Raw genomic sequence first — 23,653 nt, 5'->3', positions numbered from 1 at the left:
CTCTTGCCCTGTGGCCAGTAAGCCAAATAGGTTGTTCCGCATCCAAACAGCCAGCGGACTGTTTGGTTTATGTAAGTCAATTTCTGAGCCATCAAATAGATTTTCTTCGTTTGCTCTGCATGTGTACCTGGTGAGATTATCAAGTCAATACTGCATTAGCACCTTTTAATCAAACAGCAATAAGAGAAAGCAACACCTGTCCATTTTCCCCAAAGCACAAAAACATCCAGTCATGAAAATAAGTCAATGCATTTTTTTTTTTGCATCATGCTGTAATTTTTAATACAACAAAACTCTTAGTACGTGGGAGATTCATCTCTCATTCACCTCCCGGTCCAGCTGGCCTTATGAAGCCTGAAGTCTAGCTTGCTATGAATGCCGAGCTGTTTCATATACTTCTCTGACATTATAGCAGCTAGTGAAACTCACTACTGAAGCACACTGTCTGCACCTCCACTGGCTGTAGCTTCTGTCATCAGTAAAGCTATCTGGAGCCTTCTCTAAGGCGTCTAGAAGATGTGGGTAAGAGTGTGGGACATAGGATACCACCTCTACTTGGCTTCTGTATTCCAACTCAGCTCTACAATTAGCCCCAAATTTACCATCCACCTCAAAATAATACCCTTTTTCAAGAACATCGTGAATATCACCGACATCATTAACAGAAAGAAGTAACACTAAGAATTTTCTTTTTCCATTTCTTGAGACTACAATGGGGGCAAATGCAATTAATCTAATGGAGAGATCTTGGACATCGTGTGGAGCCTGGGCTAACTCTGCCTTTAACAGTCATGGAGATTGTGTCATTCACTTCGTTTGCTCTTATTATCCAGGAACATGTGCCAAACTGACAGTTTCCAAATGGAGGTTAAGAATGCATAAAAAAAAAAAAAACACATGTAAAATGTCAACAGAAATCAATAAGGCACAGTTGATGCATTTACCACAATTTCAGAACAAGTAAAACTTTTTAAAGTAACTTAGTGAGAAAGAAATAGCAATTAGCTGGTCTCAGAAGGATTAGCAATAGAACGATAAAATTCCATCTCTATAAACTCGAACCATTGCTCTTTCCTTTCTGAAACCTGCAATTAAAAGCTCGACTGATGCTTCTAATTATACAACCCTTACTGCATCCAGAAAAATGATCTGACAAATCTGATGACTTCTTTAACCTTTTTACTCTATTGGCAGTGGTGCAGTAAGAGAGAACCCATCTCCTCAGGGGCTCTGTCAACTTTGGTACCGTGTGCTGTGTTCAATTACTTAGGAGAGACAATTACTGTCGTTTATAAAGTGAGAGCACATGTCGAAAATTCCCCTCTCTATGCCATTCTGGATGAAGTTCCACAACTTCAGGACTGAATGTTTCATGGTTTGGTAGCTTGTGAACCTTTGTGGCTTCTGTTAAAACAGGAGGCTGTATTAGTCCTATGGCTGGATTTTAATTTTTCTTTTCTACATGGCTTTAGGATTAGGCCTCAGATCCGTGGCTTTTCAAGAATATAGGGTCATATAAGCTCCTTGCATCAAGACTGGCTGCTAGCTTCTTCTACAAGCCAAAGGACTGGCTTTCCACTGGACAAAAGTAACTTAGGTCACCTGGCCCCTTTTTATGAAAAACAAGATTTGGGGTACAATGGAGCCCACTGGGTCTTGACAGAATTAACTGCTCTGACCTTACAGGGCCAGCCCTCCTCTGTTCTAGATTACTGGATGTACTGTCTCAGTAGTAAGTTCTCTGGCTACTGACCAAAATGCAGGAAACACTACAACAGAGAAAAAGACACAGGTACCAAGGAAATGAAGGGTTTTTGTTGTTGTTAGGTAAGATAGCCTGTATATGATTGTCTTAAAGCCTCTCCAAAAACATAATAGCGGGGGGGGGGGGGGAGAGGAAAAGAAAAATTCCCTCCTTAAATGTGGCCAACCTGTAATTTACCTTACAATTATTTATGCTCTCCACTTTCAGAATGTCACAGATTGCTAACAGAAATGAAAGGAGCTGAACTCCTCCCTGTTCGGTGAGGTTTTGCCTTCTTGCTGCTAAAACAGATAAATGATTGACTGGGGAAAGGTTTCTCCAAGTAATTTCCTCCTACAGACAGGATCTAAGGAAATCACGTGGCCCTGTCACAGAGAAGATTCTGGAACACATCTATTACACTTGTCATCTCAACTGAAAAGCTGTCTTCACTCAGGTGTTCTACCTTTTCTCTCAGCTGCAAGAGAATTTGGAGAGAACTTGATGAATTCTTGGTCTGCAGAAAGAGAGAGAACGGGCACTTTTAAGGCACATACAATGCCAGGGCCTCCTGCTTTTCTGCTGCTTCTGTGCAAGAGAAGCAGCAGCCGGCTATGTTTCAACTGAGGGAAGCGTAATTTAAAATAACTTGTGCAGCATGAAGGAGCTTTCAGCCCATGGAAAACTTGTTTATAAATTCCCGAAGAAAGTTCTCAATGCAGCCAATTTTCCTTGCTGTATCTTCTTAGCAGTGGCACGATTTATTAAAACATATGCTACCAGTATAATAAGAGAGCATCAAAACTAACACTCCAATGCACTGTCCCTGATGTTGGGTTAGTTTATTTAAAATTGGCATGGAGAGATCGCTCGTTTATGGCACCTGAGGCTGAGGGCAGAGTAGGACTTAAGAGTTTACAAAGTTTCACCCGAGATGAGATTTGAAGATTGTATTCAGAATAAGATGACAGAATGCAGTTAATAACCCAGGGGCATTTGATACGAGTTTCCACATATGTTTAGATACTACTTTGTGGGCAAGCCTACAACGTCATGATCAAAATGGATTCTGCTCTGTGTACATGTTTTTAAAGTCAAAAGCCCGATCCTAATATTCTGATCAGATATAACAGAAACAAATGAGGATTTAATGGCTACAACCAGTCTGTGCTCGCCAACATCCCCGAAAATATTGCCAATTCATTTGTCAAGGGTTTTGGCAGGAGAATGTTGGAACACCATAAACACAGCTGGAATATTCTTAAACAAGCAGAAAGTTACCTTAAATGGCAGTGAAGATTTGACTATACTTTATGGGAAAGAAAAATGAAATAAACTCTTTCATTGTCTCCGAGTTACAGATAATCGTTGCCATGGTGCAGAAAACCCTGTAGACTGTACCCAAATAGTCCATTCTGACTGTGGGATTATGGGTAAGTGAGAACATGTGTATTTTAGGAAATCAACATGCTAAGGGGACGCTGACAACTAACTGCACTGGCTTGGATGACGTGAGCTTTGCTTCTGAGAGCAAACACCCCATGTGACTTCCCACGCATGGACTCCATGGCCTCCTGCTCGCTTTCTCAAACAAGGTTCACACGGCAAGCCTGGGGGTTGGCCTGCCGCTGCAGAGGGATCAGAGTGTTGTGAAGGGGCCTGAACGCAGCCCAAACCAGGTTTTCCAAATTAGAAGAGATGGCAGAACGGGTCACTGCCCCCCAAAAGGGGAAAACGCGCACTTAGATGCGGGCATACTGCGTCAAGAGAGTCAGACTCCTGACATCTGCTGAGTGCTGGTCTCAGTGTGCCTGGCAGATGATGGCTGCGGTCCGTGGACAGTGATGACAATTCCTGGGGGGGGGGGGGGGACATGGCACAAATCTGGCCGCTGGGGAGTACTGATGGGACTCTGTAAATAGCCCTTCTTGCCAACATGGAGATGAGGAGTTTTGTTTTAAAGATGGTGATTCTAAGTATAGCAGAGCCGTGGGTCCTGGCAACCCGCTACTCCGAATCAGTGGGGCGGAGAAGCTTCCACTTCATAGCCTGCGGGGAGGGGCAGAAACTACTGAAGTAGCAGAGGAGAGATGACAGGAGACACCCGCAGGGGAGCTAGCGCCACTCACTAACTGCCTCTCTTGTCTGCGTTCCCGTAGCCGAACTGGGCAAGGGCAAAGGCAAAGCCAGAAAGGTGAACCACTTTTCTGTCCCTCTCCCTGATGATCGGATGGTTGGATTTGAAAACTTTTTTACTGACTAGTTCAATACTCGGTTTAGTATTAGAAGGTGCTTTTCAGAGCAGCCAAGCTTTCCCTTTCACTTATTTATGTATTTATTTACATCTTTAATGGCCGAGCCGGCAACAGGCCTTGAGAACAGAAACGCTGAGCACCCTTTCTCTGCAGAGCCGCTAACGGGAGACGCTTATTAATATTTGATTGAAAACTGCAATTCTTTAATGAAAGCAAAATAGTAGCACGAAAGAGAATTGTTCTTTTAACAAATACACTGATTCAGGAGCAGTCCCCTGTACCCAGGAGTCCCCGGGTCTCGCTAATTGAAAAACCTACCACTGTCTGCCTTTGTATTTCAGAACAAACGGTTATAAATGAGTATTTTCCTTTTTGCCACAGGGAATCCTCATCAGTTCACCAGAAATTACTTTTCTGTTAAGAAGAAGAAGAAGGAGAAGAAGAAGAAAAAGGGCAGGGAGGAGCATCTGACTCTTCACACCGGGCCGGCATCCGCATAAAATACGGATGAGGCTGCTCCCATAACCTGTCTTAGAAATCAGCTGCTCCGGGTTTCCAGTGCTGGCTCATCAACCACACGGCAGATCAAATGAGCCAAGCGCTCTTGTCGAGTACCGCGTCCTCCTCTTTCCTGCGAAAGCTGGGGCTGCTTTAAAATCTTATCTGCAGAAATCCCTCCCGGACGCTGAAGGAGCTCTACACACCGCAGGCACAGCGCTCTTCATTACGGTCTGCGCTGGCCGGACACAGAGAGCGCGTAGCGCGCCCCCTCGGGCACAGGGAGAGCAGCGGTCACGGTGTCGCTAGGCCCTGGGGATCGTCCGCTTATACAGGACATCTGCCACACCGGGGAGCTAGCGACGCCAGAGGAGGTGAGCGGGGCGCGTGTTGTGACTGCTGCCATCTGCAAAGGGGGAGACTGAGGGGCGGAGACAGGGAAACGAACTGACTCTGGTTACAGTTCATGTCAGAAGTCCTGGGACTGGACGTCGGGGGTCACTGACCTTTAAGCCACTATAAATGTCACTAGGATTTCCTCAGGGGCCTGCCTTTCTGTTCCTTCCCCGCGCTGCATGCCTCGGTGCATGAAAAGCTGCCAACATGGAAGTGTGACGGTGAATAAGAACAGGCGGGGACGGTGGCTCTGACTGCTACAAGGGCAGCGGGAAAGGACCACGAAAATGCGATCTCGCGTTGCCTCCCTACTTTATTCTGTCTAGACCGCACCGCCGGTCCCCGGGGCCTCTCCCCCCGGCTGGCCCGCCTGAGTGGGCACGAATCTATCACGGCTGCAGCACAATCAGATGATCCGACGTGACTGGAAGCTCTCACGGAGTCCGTGTGCTGCGGTGGCACAGAGGGCCCCGGGACCGAGGTCCCCCCGCGTCCCCTCGCGCCGGAGGCTGTGCGGTCGCTGGCACGGGGCGCGGCTGTGGGTGCCGCCGGCGACAGCGTGGGTGCTATGCTATGGCTCAGCCCCAGGCACCGCATCTGTGCGGGTCCTGTTCAGCTTTCAGAGCGGCACGCGTTTTCCGTGCGGCGAGTGACAACCTTCGGAGCGATCAGGGAACGCTCCGGCCGTCATTCCCAAGCCACCTTCGGAGGAAAGTACAGGGACCGCAGGCTCGTGGCTTCCTCCTCCTGTCCCCCTAGACTACCTCCTTGTGGGGCTCTGGAGGTGGACATGGGCGGAAAACTCCGGTTCTCTGCGCCTGCGGTTCCCGCAGCTGACACCGGGAAGTGTCACGTCTCTAAGTCAAAAGAACCAATGTTCTTCCTCACATGGTGCTGAATTTAGCTAAAATGAGGGAGATGGGTGGAAATTAGTGCTTTGGGACTCAAGGGCCAACCTTTGCTTTCGGCATGTGGCTCGAGATGGCAGTGCTGTCCCAGAACCTGAGACCAGGAATGAAAAGAAGTTTCTAATTAGCCCCACGGAAACTGTATCGATAAGCACATTAAGAGAATGAAATGCTCTTTGTACTGCAAACATACGGAGCTCTTAGAAGAACTGGAGGATATGTTTTACAGATACACTCTGACTCAGGCCTCCTGGGCTGTCTCGGGAAACACGGTCAGATGAGGGTGAATGCTGGAGCGCTTGCGAGCGGTGGAGGGAAGGGTCTGTGTGGCGCTGTCCGAGGGGAGGCAAACATGGAAAGAAAACAGTTAGCTCCAGCTGCCGTGGATGGCTGCTGGCAAAAACACTGGTTTGCATCAATGCTCGAAGCCACGGCGGCCGGTTCCGTCATGGTGACAAAGAGGAACCTTTGCCATCTCCGGGACCGCGTCATCTCTGCCACTTCATGGACTTCCTGCTCTCAGGCCTCCAGGAGTTCTGCTCTTTGAAATCAAAGCCTGAGACCCCAGGACAGGCCCAGTTATTCTGAGTCCCTACCTGCTCTGTGCTACGGGGGACCACCGATGTTTCTCCTCGGTTTCTATCGCCGTCAAGCGGCCTGTCCCCTCCCCATTTCTCTCGGGCATGGGCAGAAAGCTGGAGACTCGGATGAAAACAACAAATATTCTCTCTCCTCCTCCCCATCTCTCCCTCACCCGCCGACATCTACTTCAGTGTGAGATGGAAAGGGATGTGAACGACAGGACAGCCTGTCGGCCTCCGGGCTGGCCGGGACAGCCTGAGCTAATAAGTTGGCATCGAGACCTTGTCGACCTGAGAAATACAAGGTGATCACTTCGACTACGGTGAAAAGTTCAGGTTGGACAACTTGATCACACGGGACACATTACAGGGTGACCTCTTGCTGTGTGCGGTGGCTACATCTACCTTGATGGTGACACAGAGTTCCAATTAGCACTTGAGGGAAGAGACTTTGCAGACAGCACACTCACCTCGACTCAGCCCGTCGGGTCCCCGGAGAATCCGGCATTCTTCTATCTGGCCAAATGGAGAAAACATCACCCTGATATCATTCTCATTACATTTCTTCGAAACCATTCCTATGAACAATTTTCGGTCTTCCACGGCTAGGAGATAAAAATAATGAATGAGCAAAGGCCATTTTATCCCGTTTCTTGTCATCACGGCTTCACTACCACATCAAACCGGGTCCCAGCCATGTGAGACCCAGCGTGGGCCGAAGGCCAGCTCTTTCGACTTCCAGGCTGCCTTCCTTCTCCACCCCACCCCGTCCTGCCTCTACTCTCCCTTCCTGAACACTGCCTCTTTCTGGCGCATGTTCTTACCAACGTGACATCTTCAGAGGACACGGAACACTGTGAGGTCCTCTCTTCCCAGCCCTGTTTGGAAACTCGGTTTTCCCTAATTTGTTCAAGCTCCGTGGAGTTGCTAAAATACTACCATTCCATAGAGATACTTTAGAATACAGGTTAAAAACATTTTTTTTTTTTGTAGATATTCTTTTAACTTGAAGAATGGCAGAGAAAGAAAAAGGTCAGGGAAAGAAAGGAACAGAGGGAGTGGGATAGGAAACAGAACTTTTAATAAAGCATTCAGTGGGGAAAACCTTCTCCCCCAACTTCAAATAGCTTTGGATCCACGTATCCAGACAGTAAGAAGAGATGAGAGAGATGCTCATCTCTCTGGAGAGCCAGGGAAGACCTTCCATGGCTGTCTGTCCGTCCGTCTGTCCGTTGCACTGGCTGCGCAGCTCAACCAGGACGACACAGGGTTTGCAAGTGAAGAGGACGGCAATTCCAAGGAAAGAATGGGACTGGGGCTACCTGAGGATCGCACCAGGATGACCCCATCGGGAACCCGTAACAAAAAAGAACAAGGAGGGAATAATACTGTTCTACACACCCAGAGGCAGGACCCTTGCTGAGCAAAAATACATTTTGGGTATCATGACAACAAGACACCAATTCCATCGTGGAACCTGCCAGGAGGTACAGACTAGGGAAGGTTTACCTCTGATGACCTGGGAGATTTTCCTCAAAATCTACAAGCTTGTGCTCAGGATAACTGGCCTACGTTTAGCCTCAAAGGCACAATTATAACTGATTTCAGGACAGTGTTTGCAGTCCTCTTTAGGAAAGAGAAAAGACAAAAAACAAAAAACAAAAAAACCAAACATTCCCCTGCCTCCATTTTACAATGAAAACAAAACAAAACAAAACAAAACAAAAAACCCACCCTAGATGCCCATGGGGAGTTTTATTTCCCATGTTGCATTTTAACCCATTTCTTGAAATTTAAACAAAGGACAACCAGCTGCACCAGCACCTGAGAGGCAGTCCTGGCTTCGGGAGGGACCCTGCTACCCATCCCTGTGTAGGAACCCTTGCTGTCGTAGCTGTACCATAACCTCATCACTGCCATCTAACTGGCTTTTATCTCTCGGTTATTCTTTCCCTGGAGAGTCAGTGTCTCATTCCCACCTAACCGACAAGACCGTGTTATAGAATTTCCAGGGCCAGGTGCTTTTGGTGCCTGAGTCAAGCCGGCCCGGGGCGCCCGGGTAGCTGGGAGAGAGCCGCTGGTGATGCTGGAGCATCGTGACACAGGGGGAGGTTTGCTCAGGAGCAGACAGCCTGGGAGGACCCGCCAGGAAGGGAACCGCTCCGTCTCGGATGTCTGCTGCAGTAGCTAAAGCCATGTGAGCACCTGGAACCTGGCTAGCGTGACTGCGGAACTGAACTGTTACTGTGACTTAATTTTAATCTAATTTTAAAAAGCCACATGTGACACTATATTGGACGGAGCAGCTCCGAGGGGCCTCAGGGAGGCAGCTAAATGCTCTCCCCACAGAGTCCAGACCGGAAGGAAGACGCGAAAGACGTGGTTCTAGTTGGCTCTGAAGCGGGGCAGTGAAGGAACCTGCCCGGGGCCGCACCTGATGCCCTACTCCCAGCCCTTCCCTACGAGAGCAGAGGAGGGTGAGGTGGCCTCCAGAGGAGCGTGGGGCGGGGGCGGGAGACTCGCCTGGTCCCAGCGCTGCCGTTACGCTGATGCGTGACCTTGGGGAGGGAGCGAGTGGACTCCTGTGGACCTCAGTCTTGTCACCCACAGAATGAGGTTTAAAGTCTTCTCTTTCCTCGCTGTCTCTCCTCGGTAACAGAGAGAAGGCGGCCCAGCTGCGTGTTTGGGCCAGGAGAACGCCAGAGCCCAGGATCCCACCTGCCAGCCACCCTCTGCACTTGGCAGCTCCTGAGACCCGGCAGGAAAACAAGGGCTCCGAGGGACGCCAGCGGAGACCACGATGCCACGGGGCTGCGAGCTGCGGAGCGTGCGCCAAGAGCTCGAGAAAGGTTTGACGGGCGGAGAACGTGGCATTTAAGGTGGACTTTAAAAAGCCTGGGGAGAGCCTGGCGGAAGGATGGGGGCAGCAATTCCGGCGGCTTCTGCAGGGCGGCTCAAGGTATGAGGGAAGGAAAACTCGGTCCACGGCCGCTGCCTGCGTTGAGCCTCAGCAAGGTGGACGTGGGCAATGGCGTCACTGACTTCCCTCCTGCAGATGAACGATTTCACGCCTCAGAAGCTCTTCTCTCTCCCGTCGGAGCAGGTGAGCCACCAGTGCGGTACTGGGAAGCGGTGCAAGTGAGTTAAGCATCCGTGCTCACCAACACCAGGGTGACCAGGAGTACACGGTGGCCCCAAGGGAACGAGGCATCCCCGCGATGGGCAGGACCGGACTGAAGCCTGGCGGAGCAGGCAGTGGGAAACTCTTCCAGTCGCAGCCTTAACCTCCCCCCCCCCCCCCCCCCCCATCTCTGGGACTCCTACTTGAGGAAGCTATGGCTGATAGCTTCTTTTTTTTTTTTTTTTTAAATTTTTTTCAATGTTTATTTATTTTTGGGACAGAGAGAGACAGAGCATGAACGGGGGAGGGGCAGAGAGAGAGGGAGACACAGAATCGGAAACAGGCTCCAGGCTCTGAGCCATCAGCCCAGAGCCTGACGCGGGGCTCGAACTCACGGACCGCGAGATCGTGACCTGGCTGAAGTCGGACGCTTAACCGACTGCGCCACCCAGGCGCCCCTGGCTGATAGCTTCTTGAGAGTTAAAAAAAAAAAAAAAAAAAAAAAAAAAACTCAAAAAACAAATCCTGTCGAATTTCTTCTTATCCTGAAGAATCCAGCTTTAGTTCTTTCCAACAAAAGCCAATGACAAATCCCCAGTGAGTCCCTGGTTTCACTGGTAAACCTATCACGGTGGTACGCAGCTGACGCATGTTGCCGGTTTTGAGCTTCGGGGTGATGCCGGAGCCCACTAAACGGGCAACTCGTGACTAACCTAAAAAATAATTTTTAACCCAAGATGAAGAGTACGAACTGCTGGAAATCACCAGTCAACAAGCCCCGGCTTCCCAGGCATCATGACAGGCCAAATGTGGGCAGGGTGACGGAGGCAAACTCTTTCTCCAGTAACGAGCAGCCGCTGAGGAAATAAAGTGGAAACCTACACGATCCACAGGCTTTCCAAAAAGCGGATTTCCTCCTGCGCATGCGCCGCGTCAGAGAAGCCGGATGTTCACAGTCGTGTTAGCGGAAGTCCTCTGTGGTTTCTAGCAGAGGGCTCCCTGTGCTTTAGTGGCGAATGGGGATAACTACCCAGTGCCAGCTTTAACCTCCTTCAAGTTTTCCCAGTGGAAATTTATTTGTAAGACTCATTCTTGGGATTCCCACTCGGAGGACCCCTAAACAGCTCTGTCACCATTTTACATAAACATAATTATGTTACCATTTCACTTAACTTTTTTCATCAATTTCTGATGACTTTCTTGGTGGGGCTTTTCGTCAGTACTCCTAGGCAGTCAGTGTCTGTGTTCTATCCCCGGGAATGCAGATTGCTGAAATATACCTACTGTGTTTATAGCATTGTGTTAAGTGCCTTACGGAAATTAAAAAAAAAAAAAAAAAGAATGAAAAGGAAAGGTCTCTGCCTTCCAGGAGGAAAGTCTACTTTCCTTCAGGATAACCCATGAATGAGTAAAGGCAGATACTTTGTGTAGAGAACTCTGTGCAGGTGTGGGGTAAGTGCCATCACTAACAACCACAGAGCCGAAAAGGTGTTCCATACCGGCAACCGTTGCAAGTTCTCCTCCGGTGGTAGGAGAGAGGGTTAATATTTTAAGTTTTTAAGGGGGGATTTTTCAGTTTGGGGAATAGAAACTTTCATTTAAAAAAAAATCCCTAATTGTAAGTCTGCGCTAACACCCCGGTGTATAATCTGTCAAAGTCACACCTGGATTCAGGGCGGCCTGAATTAATTAACAACTTTTCAATGTGTTAGTGCTAACATATGGCATTTAATTACTGCCTCCAAATCCGTGAGTCTCTCTGCTTTGAATTTCAAAATTATTTCTTCCTCTTCCAGTGAGTCAGAGAGTGACCGGATGGGAACACCCTGTGAATCCCATTTTCACTGGAGGCTTGCGGGCCTGCACCTCCCAGACAACATTTAGTTATCTTGACCCTGCGAGCTCTGAACTTGACACAGGGACACCAGGGGTTTTCGGAGGCCTTGAGAAAAGAGAAAGGGCTGACGTCGCATTTCTGGATGTGAGGTTTAAGGACCCCTGACAAGTTGGGAGGTTGGAGTTAAGGTTAAAGCAGAATAAATTTATGCTCTGTCCACAGAGTGAAAAAAGAAAGAAACAAAACAAAACAAACCCCTCTCAACCAGGAGCATGACAGAAGAGTGAACGCTCGTTGGTCGCTGAGACCCCCAGCACAGAACCAAAGCAACCTCTACGCTTTTCTTAGCACTTACTGCTAGACAAACTTCAGATCTCGCAACTGCACTTACTTTTGAATTGTGCGCAGCTGGTACCTTCTTCTGCATCGCAAAGAGAGCTGGAAAAGCAGCCCTCTCAAGGTAGACAGAATGAAAGACTGTAAGTAACTGTGTCTGTGCCAGGGTAAGCTGTGACCTGGAATCCACACCTCCTCAAGCCTCTTCCCCTGCCATGACTCAACCGGATGCAATGGAAAAACAAGACAACTTGGATTCTGTGGAAATCAGGGTATTTATTCAATGCGTGTGTTCTTCTTAAAGGCCCCAATATTTTACTGCTGATCCGGAATGGATTTTTTTTTTTTTTTTTGACACCTGGCACAGTTAGAAACACCAGGGCAGAAGTATAATGCTGTGAGTTTGCAGAAATGTGCTAGAGGCTGCAGCTTAAATCAGAGCCAATTAAGAGGGCAGGCTATAGGAAGCCTGGAGATTTGGAAAGCCCGTTTGGTCGGCAAAATACCGAAGGGCAGGGCAGGGCAGATCTATGAGCAGCCTAACATTTCTGGGCTCACCATGGCAGTTCCCTTTGTCAGAATCTCTAGATGGACAAAGGCTTCAAAGAGTGATTGCTTTCTGGAATTCATTTGTCCATCACTAATTAATCTGTGATTAGCAGCCCTTTCTTGCTGAGCAAATACAAAGTTTCCGAAAGCCGAACATACTGATAATGAAGACGGTAACCGTCTAACTGTGATGAGTCCTTTGTGCAATCCATAAATGTCAGCAAACTCAATAAAGGTGCAATTAGACCTCGTTATTCTTCTTTCACAACTACTGAGAGCATCTGAGCCAAAGAAATCTTTGTGCTCTAGGAGCTTTGGAAACTATGCTTACCTGTCAAAACTGCCATGTGCAATCAGAAAGGGCTTGTGGCTTTTATCACTTGTTTCCGAAAATGATATATTTCTCCTGACTCCTCAATCAGATCCAAGGAGAACCCTGAAGCCGGTTCAGTCCATGCAAGGTGAGGCACAGACTTTGCACCTCCATAAAGACACATGATTTAAAAGGAGCTGCTTCAGTCCACTTATATTTTTTGACTTTTTTTTTTCCTGAGAACTCAGAAAATGAAGGTCAATCTACAAAGCAGAGGAGGAGCTGGCCCAACGAGAAGGTATGTGGGAGTGAATTTTCCCTTGTGTATACAGATCTGTGCTTTGGTATGAAAACCCAAGGCTGGAAGTGCCGGCCTCTGCTGCTCAGAACGCACTAAACCGGCTGCCTCGGGAGGCCACAAGTGCGCCGACGACAGAGTGAATACCTTGGCAGGTATTATGCTAAGTTCTTTGTAGATGTTAACGTATGTGCTCCTTGAACAACCCTGTAAGGTGGGCCACACAGGAAGTGTTCAGACTGCAGACCACGGTAGCCTCCTCTTACAGCTGGAGATACGGGGTCGGCTGAGGTCACGGGACATGCCCACGGACACAGCTAATGTATGCAGGGTCAGGGGTCAAGTCTGGACTCCCCCAGAGAGCTTTTAACTGCCACCCTGAGTTGCTTCTTGGACAATGGCATTTTTAGGGATGCTCTCATCTTAGTAAAACGGTGTCTAATCCTGCTTGGCACCTGAGGTCGTGCCCTGCTGGGCTCGCCAATGGCACATCCACTCTGTTGCTGTGGTTCTAGACCCAGAGCAAAGATCACCCTCAGTGTCCGGAGCTGCCACTGGAAACAAGGGCGACCAACACTCTGGAGACCTCCAGGTGGCCAGCCTACGGGATGGATTCTCTAAGTCAGGTCTGTGCCCACACAGCAGCAAATGCTAAAGAAGAAACCTTTTCGTGGTCCCACTACTTGGGTATTTCAGGTCAAATATTTCCAGTTCAATTCTCCAATTCATCTTGTTTTAACAACCGCGACTTAAGGTTCAGAAATAAGACAAACGTTCCTCCGTGGCCCTTGTCCTGACACAGTTGAGAGAATTAGGAGTCCAAAGGAAAGAGAGCATCTCTAGGTGGCCAGAAGCTCCAAGATGACCTTCACGGGCAGCGTTCATCCCAAATACATGAGTCCTCTCTCCACGAGGAATAGAACAGACCAGACAGTAAGTGGGTACTTCTGGAGCAAAAAGGCTCAGGAACCGGCATGGGTACCTGGCCTCCTTCCTGTAGACACTCCCAGTGCAGAGCTCTCTGAGGCCGTGGAAAAATCTGGGTCATAACGATAATCTGCATTTTATAGAAGTGGTGCTCTATCCTTTGCAAAGCACTGTTGTGAAGATCCTATATGAATCTAAAAAAAAAAAAACCAACCTACACGAGGCAGCTACATTTATTCCCATTTCATGAACGAGGAGATTAAAGTTCGGTCTTTAAGTGACCACCGGATCAGCAGACTGAAGGTGTCGGGAAGTTCCAAGGGTCAGGTCAGTGTCTCCGTAGCCGTCGTCTTCAGATTCACTGCAGCAGCCCCAGCCCCTGGCAACGCCCCTGGTGCACAGCGGTCACCAATGAGTAACTGCTGAATAAAGGACCCAAGAGACCTGCCTGAGGTCCCGGGGGACTTCAGACCCTCTGAAGCTGGATGCCGTGTTCGTGGTTAAGGTAGTAGGGGTAGGGGATGGGAAGAGACCCTGGGGCAGGGGTGCAGCAGGTGAGAAGGCAGTGGGCAGGGCGCAGAAGCCTACTCCCTTACAGACAAACTGGGTGCTACTAACGCCACGCTCCCACCTGGCCTTTTCTTCAAAACTTCCTACCTCATCTGTGAAGAAGGCAGAAAATGGGATGCACTACAATCAGCCAAAAAAAAAACCCCCCCCAAAAAAATCAAAAAAACCCCCAAGTACCTTGAGGAGAGCCTTAGACCCCAATCATCATTTACATTTGCAGATATGCAGCTCTCCAAGCGCACGGCTTCTGCCCTGATTACTAATTAATGAGGTGCAGACCTGCTCGTGGAGGCAAACAGTGATGATTGTGTCAGTCTTGTGGGGCGGAGCTGCGCCCAGGTCTGAGAAGGTAGAGGGTTCCTTCAACATACACTTCAGGAAAGTCAAAGAACAAAACCGGGACAGAGGCGGGTGTAAACGGAAGCAGAAACTTATGAGAGCGAAATGTGGCTATCAGCCCTCCCCTGTGTCGGAGAGCTAAATCTCAATTACTTCCCGGACCTCATCACATGCATATTTTAGTACCGAGCATCCGTTTATTTAATCAGCCCACTGAATTCTGAATGAATTCGGATGCAAATGCATCGGTACAACTGAGAGAAAAGAGTGCCATTGAGGAACACGCCAGAGGGAGAAAAGAGACAGCCGGCCGATCCTCAGCGGGTGAGCCCTTTCCAACTCATCTGCTCCACACACTGTGAGGTCCCTCCTCCCCATCGGGTGTCCTGGGTTGCTCTGTGCCAGGAGATCAACAAGATGCAAAGGCCACAGAGCCACCACACGAAGCAAGCCTCAAACGGAGGGACCCCGAAAACCACTTCTTGTAACGTCTTCACAGATCTTGACACCAGAGGTGAACTGAGGCAGGGGAGCGGCTCCCGCGGTTCTCCAGCTAAGACACCCGCAGGGCAAGTTCCCTGCAGCAGCTCTCCCCTCCCCTCCCAGAGCCGAAGCAAGTGGGGTCGCCGCCTCCCTCCCCCACCTGACTTCTTAATTGAAAGAAACAGACAGTATTAAAAGAGACAGTTGGTCACCACCTACCGTTTGACTTTTCACTATCGGCAGGTTTCATCTGAATGGGATGATGCATCTAAAAATACAAAAGTGAGAAAGTAAAGGCAGATTGAACAAGTGTATGAACGGCCTCAGAAATCCCACGCTGTTCAACTTGAGCACAGATACTGTCATGAGGACACAGAAACAAAAACAGGATCTCTCTCCATGAACAGCAGCGCCGTTAGGAGGCAAGCCTGCAGTTACATTCAGGAACAGGACTCTTTGGAGTCACTGGGCATCACGGCACAGTATTTAAAAGGTTGGGCTTTGCAGTCAGACTGGAGTTTACACCTGGTTTGCCATTTGGTAAAGAGTTTCCGCCTGTATCTTATAGGTAATTCTCGCTCTGCCAATCATCATCACCACTGATCTTGGGCAAGTGTCTCAACTTCTCTGAGCCTCAGTTTCCTTATCTGTGAACGCTGAGTATGAAACAAGGAAACGCACGTGAAGGGCTTAGTTAAGAGGGCACGGGACCTGCTGAGAAAAATGATCTATAGTTACTTTGTAACTCTTACAAATCTAAACACAAGACTGTCTTCGTTTTTCCTGGGGCCATTCTGATGGATTTTCCCTAGATCTCATTGTCATTTGAAGGCCTCTCATCTAGATTGACTTAGGCACCATTATGTAATTTTTATTAAATACAGAGTATGAAATAGGAATGCGGACCCAGGAAAGGAAGGAGGAGAAGGGAACTGGGGAGGGAGGGCGGGAGGCACGGATCTCACGATCCTGTCCCCTCTGTAGGCGTGCAGGAGCGGAAGGAACCCGAGAGAGACATCGTGGGGCCAAGGTCCTGAGCTCCTCTGTGGCTCTTTACACAAAGCCCGTCTCACCCCCGTGCGTGGTCCGTAGAGTTCACTCCAAGCGCAAGAACGCTACCACCATTTCCAATTAAAATAAATTCCTCCAACCACTTTCAAAGGTCCTCTGGCTTCGTATTTCAGCATACCCCAAGGAACCTCGGAGCCACAGTGTCAATGGAATCACTGGCCGTGCAAATGCTCTCATTATAATGGGTCCCGTTCTCTCCGAACCTTTAACTCGCCCAGTGGACTTCCATCACTTGCAAGCCACAGCCCTGGGTTTTATCTAATTTAAAGGAGAGGGGAATGGTACTTGGCTCTGGCCCTTAAATGACGGGCAATTATCATCAGGCAGGCTGGCCCACGTGCAGCTGACGCCTGCCAGGGTCTTCACAAGAGGGATGAGGGAGTGCTATCAGGGGACAAGAGGCTACATAATGCAGAGCTGCTCCGTTTATTCTAAAAGGCAAGGCGCTCTTACTCCCTGAACGTAGACCCTGACGTGTGGGGTCTACTCGGGTCTCCACTCCATTAACATATTCAATTTGTGAAGGAGAGACCAGGAAGAGAGCGGGATGTTTGGGGGTCAGGAAGCAGACCAGTCTTTTTTGGAAAAGCCTGGAACACGTCCCTCAAAAAGCAGGCAGAAGTGAACGGTGCAAAGCCCCGGGCTGGGCTAGGAGTGTGGGCTCTCCCCTATAGGTGATGCCTGGGGAAGACGGTCCGAGTCCCTGAGCGGCATGTGAAGCTCCCAATGTGTGCCAGGCTCTGGGCGAAGAGCTGGGGAACAAGGCCAAGTGAAGAAGCTCTGACGCTTCGGGGGCTCACTGTGTATTTGGGGGGGGGGGCTGACCTGTAAACAGCCCCTCGAGCACGTCAAGTGCCATGGCAGACACGAGGACAGGGTGCGGCAGGGCCCGGGCGGAGCAGGCACCTCCTTCTGCCCGGGCAGCAAGGCGAAGGCTTCTTAGCAAAGGGGGCAAGTGGTTCGAGTCCTAAAGGCCAGGCTGGACTTGCTGGCAGGACAGGGAGAAACGGTATCCGAACGACAGAGTGTCCTGGGCCAGGCCCAGTGGTGAGAAGGAACACAGCTGTCCCTGGCAAGAAGGCCAGCACACGTGGGGGGAAGGACACCAGGGGAGCTGTGGACGCAGCGGGCGCCCGGGTCTCAGACGATCCTGCAGGCTAAGGAACAGAAGTTGTGTCTAACAGTCAAGTCAGGCACAGAAGATTCGAGTAGCAAGGGCCACAAGGTCAAATCTGAATTCTAGAAAAGTCCTTTCTGGCTAATATGGAGGGAGACAGCTAAGAGGCTACTGCAAACGTCCGTGTGAAACTGCCGAAGGCCTAAACCTCAGAGGCAACTGGCTGGTTGTGGGGGTGAGGGGGAGAGACCGCCATTGTGGGATCAGGGCCCCAGTAGAAGAAACAGGAGAAAGCAATTTGGGGGGAGACTGATGAGCCCAGGTCTGGACACGCCCCACGCAACGTGACTGGGGCTGGAGAGCAGTTGCAGGAGTAGTTTTCAGGCTGCAGCGACAGCTCTGGGGGGTGCTCCCCGCAGCGGGAGCCACAGGCATGCATGGAACTGTCCAGGAGGGGATTTAAGTGGAAAGAGCCAAGAGCCCAGGAGAGCACCACAGAGAATAGCAAGAAAGAGGAATCTAAGAGGGACAGGGCAGAGGGCGGTCAGAGGCAGGGCCTCATGGGAGAGCTTGAAGAACAAGGCACTTCTAGCCGCGACGATGAAAACGCCCCAGGATCCTTCTGGATTCGACAATAAGATATTCTGGAAATTTCTCCAAAGCAGTTTTTGTGGGGCGGTGGGGCCAGAATGCCACACTGTGGGCGGCGGGGGCGTGACGGGGGGACAGAAGCAGGAGACAGGAGAAATGTACGTGGCTTTCTCAAGATGAGCCACCAGGGTGGGTGGGAATATAAAAAGCTCCGTGGAGTCAGGGCCAGAGGTGGGGAGGTGGAGTCCGTCTTCCCCAGACAGCAAAGACGTACAGGTGAAAGTGCAGAGAAGACTCAGGAGAGTCACAGGTCAAGGCAAGGAGAGGGGTATGTGTGCCGTCACCACGTATGGACACAAACGCGAACGAATGGCCTTCTGCCCGCAGCAAGCTTACGATCCATCACGATGTTTGGTACGGACACGTATGAAGAAGAATAAACGGTGGTCAACCTGAGAACAGGAGCCCAGACGGAGCGCTGCAGGCGGTGAGACCGACCTCTGAAGTGCGGGAGTTCTGGAAGCTTTCATTCTGCAAGAAAGCCTTCTACTCTAAGGCGGTAAGAGGCCCAGGGAGCATTCAGTCCAATGCTCTCCATTTATCGGTCTGAAGGGAATAAGGACTTCACTAAGGACACAATTTTTGCGATCAAACAACCTAAGCTGTCTCTTCTTAATCCAGAGCCGATTCCCCCAGATCACACCGCTTCTCCACAAAACGTCCAACGTGGGGCCTGGACTTACGAGACTACGATGAAGGACTACAGGCCCTGCCCACCGAAGCCGCTGTAATAACCTGTCAAGTCTGCGCGCACCCCCCCCCCCCCAACCAGGCCACTTCATGTAGCTTTATGACAGGCATTACTCTAAGACTTGACTCTCGCTTTCCTGCCGCTGCTGAATTAGCTCCGTTTCTGACCTGACACTACCCAGAAGGTTCTGGAATGTAGCAGTGGCGGTCAGAACACAGCTACTGCCACTGCAGACCTGAACTCGGTTCTGGTCTTTCCAGGGCCCAGAGAGGCAAAAAGTCAACTTCACGTAGTTGGATGGCCAGAGCACGGCAAATTCTGAACAGGTGGTCACCCTCCTTCGTGTGTATTCTGGACTGCTCAGATCATGTGTGCACAGCACTGTGACCTTCGGGGAGAGAGGTGTTCCATCAGTCCTATGTTAAGAATGGCTCATCATCACAAACAGTTCATTTGAGTTACAAATTTCTGATCAGATATGGGACGTAAATGTCAAGGAAGACAAACAAAAAAAAAGGTTTGTAGGAGTTGTTCTCATAATGTTGTTTTACTGCCTCAAAATCTCATGATTCTTAAGAACTTGGGGAGGTTTGTTGAGTGGAACAGGGAAATTACTGGAAAGGAGAAGGCATTCCTGTGTTGAGTTTCAAGGTGTAATAAAGGGATTCCTTTCCTGTAATAGGAAATGCTTTCAAAGATTTGACCCGGTATGACCAGGACCAAGCATTCATTCACCTATGTCTGTGTTTTCCAGATGCCCTATTAGTTACACGCTAGGAACACACAATGCAAAAGTCTGGTCCCAGTGGAGCTTGTAATAGGAGGGTTGCGAGGGACACATCGGTGCCATGTGCTGTGCTGAGACACGCAGCGTGAGGACCGAGAGGTGGCCAGTACAGACGAAGGGAGGGCAAGCCGGAGAAGGCGTCTCAGCTGGAGCGGTGTTTGAGTTCAATCCTGAAGGAATCCTAACGCTAACCAGGGCCTGAGGGAAGGACATTTCAGAGTAGAGGACACGTTCCAAGGCACAGAGTAAGGAAGAGGCCATGTGCTACTGAAGAATGAGGTGACGACCTTCTCACCGACACAGGAAGCAAGAGAAGTCACTGACGATCATTCACCAAACACGGAATACCTAAAGCACAAGACTGATAGTGAGGGACGTGCTCATAGACTGGAGAATTTCAAGATGAAAACAACGCAGATCTACTCAAGCTTGAGTTAAAACTGGGAGCCGGATGGGTGGCCAGCAACAACCACACCCTGACCGCCTCCACGAAAACTAGAGATGAACTCCAGGGTGTCCGAACTGCTGCTTTTAGCTCTAGACTCTGGGGAAGCTGGCTGGACCGCCCCCAGAGCTGGATGGGGCGGGGAGCCCGTGCTGTGTCTGTACCTGGAGGTCCCAGGTGACAGCAGCGGACCAGAGGAAGGGCCGGGGGACCTGGCAGTCCCTCTTCCAGTTTCCTAACACCTCACCTGTCGCAAGGCCATCTCAGAGTTAAGGCTGAGGCTAGTTCCCTAGGGGAGGGTGATCTTCAAGAATTTTTGCAAGGAGTCTCCTAAGAGACATGCACTAATGAACTTGAATCCGCATCTCCCTAAGCATCCAGGGTCAGCTGTGTCTGAAAAAGTCTTGAGTGGTCTGTACTGTCATGATGTGTCTACACTGTTGGAGGAGTCCACGAATGTCATAAACACCAGCCTGTGACATCCACAGGGCGGTTTTCCCCAGGCAGGAGGGAAACAGGAGTAGTGAGTCTATTATTGATGTTCAAGCCAGCTGTCCTTGGAGCAAACCTAACGACAGGGCTCCCTGTTGGCAGAGCGCTTGTCCCGGGGAAATGCCAAGATCAATCGTTTTGGAAATGGATCCTGTTCATGGCAGTGAATGTGACTTAACATATTTCATCAAGTTTGCATTTCTATGAAGAAAGACTTCCAAATCTATTTCCTTGAAGACTTCTTTGCACATGAATTTTTCATTTTATTGTAGAACAACATTTGCCTCAAGTGACACATCAAGGTGCCGGTCAACTTCTTGGTCCCTATCTAGCCCCGTTTGTTTAAAAACAAATGAATTCCAACAAAAGGGGAAATTTTAAGAGCTCCTTCCCTCCTGGCAGGGGCCAGGGACCGGAGCCAAGCAGGTTTCTCAGAAATTGGTTAATTTCGGTTACATCTGCGGATTTGGCGTTCCATCCCACTTACGGAAGGTGGAGACTCCCAGAGAAGAAGACAGTTACTGCAGTTCAGGGGCGTCCATTTCTTGGGGACCTGATCAGGCTTCCAGGGAGTTGGAGCCTCTTGAGGTTCAGGACTGAATCTCATGCCCGATCTGAGCAACGGCGTCAACAGCAACCCAGAGCCTGCTCCCCTCTGACTCAGGGACAGCTGCTATCCCACACCTGCAACTCTCCTGGGAAGCTGTGGGTCGGCGTTGGGGCACGCCAGCCTTGCGATCTAAAGCCTCCCCCTTTATCCCACATCCTAATGAGGGAGCAGCACGTGGCCCTTCCTCCTCTCATCCCCCCACATACACAAAGGGCCCCAGAACTGGGTTTCCCAACCCCCGGTCTTCAGAATTGCAGATCTCTTGATAGGGCCCGACGATCCTCACTCCTGAATGTGCTGACCTTCAAATCGTCACAGGAGTGCCCAGCTGTGGCTCATGAAAATGATAATGAGGACACAACGTTGGAGCAAAGCCATTACGCCAAGTCCGAGGGCGGAGGGCGGAGGGTGGAGGGCGGGGGGGGGGGTGTCCCTGCACATACAGGGTCCTGCCATGTCACAGTGGCAGAGATGGGCTGGGCCAGAGCGCACTAGCATTCGTGGGCCGCAATCTCTAGAGCTCCCATTATATCCGAAGTCTGGCGTGATTTCTCCAAACCTCTCTGCCCTGGTCCTGTGATGAGTCACAGGGAGCTTCTGAGTTGCAGCAGCCAATGTTTAACACAGGCCGAGTCTGGGAGCTGGAGGGCCTGGGGGAGAGAGACGCTGGGTTCCCGCACAGAGTCAGAACTCGTGTAGAAACTTGTCTAACCCCAGCCATCACCGATTGATGAGTTAACCACCTTTAACACGAGATTCAATAAAACATGCCATTTTTAACCTGAAGTGGGCTTTACAGAGTCACTCTCCTGTATCTCATTATTAAGCCTGTCCTGACCCCTGAGGGAACAGCCGTGATAGTACATATTATAAGCTCACTGCCCATAAAATATTTAAAGGAAGAAAAGGGGAGGGGGGAGACGTGACTTCACACAAAAGCCACGCACCAAATGAGAAAACGACAGGATCCCGGCCCTTCAAGACAAAGCAGAGCTCTCGCGCTCTGTGGCAATGCCGATACAGCTCAAGTGGAGTACCTCCCCTCTCACGGTACAGGAGGCCGTGAAATACCTATAGCACCTGTACTTTCTGCATTTGTCTCAAAAAGCCTTTATCAACGGCAAAAACAAGTTTCAAAAGATTTGCCTCCTCTTGGAGGCATGCCGTGGCCCCAGATGTTAGACTGTGTGTATGGTTAAGGGTCTTCTGTGACAGTTAGGCGCCCCGAAGCCGTGAAGGCTGGCCCACCTCCCCAGGCAGCAGCTAACTGTGCCATTTCGGTCACGGTTCCGCTCGGGGTGAGGGGGGTGGGGAGAAACAAAGGTAGCTTTAGGAATGTGGACTTATCCCCACTGAGTAAGAACTTTAGTAACAGTATGACAGACACCTCTGCAAGAAATCGATGACACAAATCGTGTTGCATCAGCCACAACCAGCCCATAGCTACACCTGTTAAGTGGAGAATTCAGGCAATTTTGGGGAACTATTTTTGTAAGAAACAGAGGAAATCTTTTCTTCTCAATATTCCTGTGCCAAATGTTGTTGTATAGGCTCCATACATACCTTAACTGTCCCAGTAACCCTGAGACAGGTCCATACGGGGAGACAGCGGGGAGAGGGGAGCGAGAGAGGGAGGCGTAAGTAACCTGGGCCAAGCCAGAGAGCAAGTCAGTAGTGGAGGAGGGATTCAGACTCAGGACTGTCTCACGGGAGCCTAAGTCCCCGACTACTCCTCAATACTTCCCCTAGCATATAACCGGACACCTGTTCTGCAAGTGAATTTCGGGTTTCTAAGAACCAATAAAATCACCAGAATTTCCCTTGTCCTTACTAAACACAAAGGTTGTCTAAATTTCTTCCCACTTAGAATCGTGTGCGAATGTGTGCAGTGTGTGTGTGTGCGTGCGCACAGATGTCTGGGACTATGTGTATTTCACACGTCCATAAAAACATTTTAAGTGAGCTTCAGAACAACAATTACTGTCTGTGTTTTCACCATGAAAAAGGGCAGGAAAGACAACCCCAAAGGCTGTAATGGAGGGAAAAAAACCGTAGCCTTGTGGCCACGGCGGGGAAGTGCTACCGTGGCCAATGTGCCATTTGACTGTGGAGGGGCTGTGCATCCTAATCCAGGGGTTCGGGGCTCATTCTTCCACGACCCCCTCGTCAGCCCCTCCTCAACAAGATACACACGACAGAATCAGACCCAGAGGTGTGTTCCATGGGCCAAGCTATCTGAAACGTTCCCCACTTCCATCGATGATAAATGGACTGATGAGGAACAAGATTAGCTATCAGTTATCCTCAGGAAAATAATTTTGAATCCCTGACATTAATTGAGCCTACATTTTGCGTTTTCCTTCCAAACGGATGGGGCAAGAAAGTACACTAGAATCCATAAAATCAGTCTGTGTGGACCACTTGGTTTTTTGTTTAATGTTTATTTATTTTTGAGGGAGAGAGTGTGTGCACAAATGGGGGAGGTGCAGGGGGGGGTGGACAGAATCTGAAGCAGGCTCTGAGCTGTCAGCAGGGCTCCTACCCACAAACCGTGAGATCATGGCCTGAGCTGAAGTCGGACCCTTAACCGACTGGGCCATCCAGGCGCCCTAGCAGTGTGGACCACTTATTGTT

The 23,653-nt window shown here is 49.8% G+C and overlaps 1 protein-coding gene across 7 annotated transcripts in view; it reads right to left on the bottom strand.

Annotated features, from left to right (window-relative positions):
- CELF2 (CUGBP Elav-like family member 2) overlaps positions 1–23,653 on the bottom strand; it is a 308,512-nt gene that overhangs the window by 65,767 nt on the left and 219,092 nt on the right. For all 7 annotated transcript variants that reach the window (XM_047065058.1, XM_047065059.1, XM_047065057.1 and 4 more), the window contains exons 4-5: positions 15,375–15,423; positions 6,853–6,987 (exon numbers count right to left, since the gene is read on the bottom strand). In XM_047065058.1, coding sequence (XP_046921014.1) covers positions 6,853–6,987; positions 15,375–15,423 — 184 coding nt within the window. The remainder of the gene's footprint in view (positions 1–6,852; positions 6,988–15,374; positions 15,424–23,653) is intronic.

This window comes from Lynx rufus, unplaced genomic scaffold (assembly GCF_022079265.1).
Source record: "Lynx rufus isolate CCGP_SWC_20201006 ecotype Redwood Valley unplaced genomic scaffold, mLynRuf1.p SCAF_7, whole genome shotgun sequence".
NCBI lineage: Eukaryota > Metazoa > Chordata > Mammalia > Carnivora > Felidae > Lynx > Lynx rufus.
The sequence above is the reverse complement of the archived record's forward strand: the minus strand, read 5'-3'. Positions and strand labels throughout refer to the sequence as shown.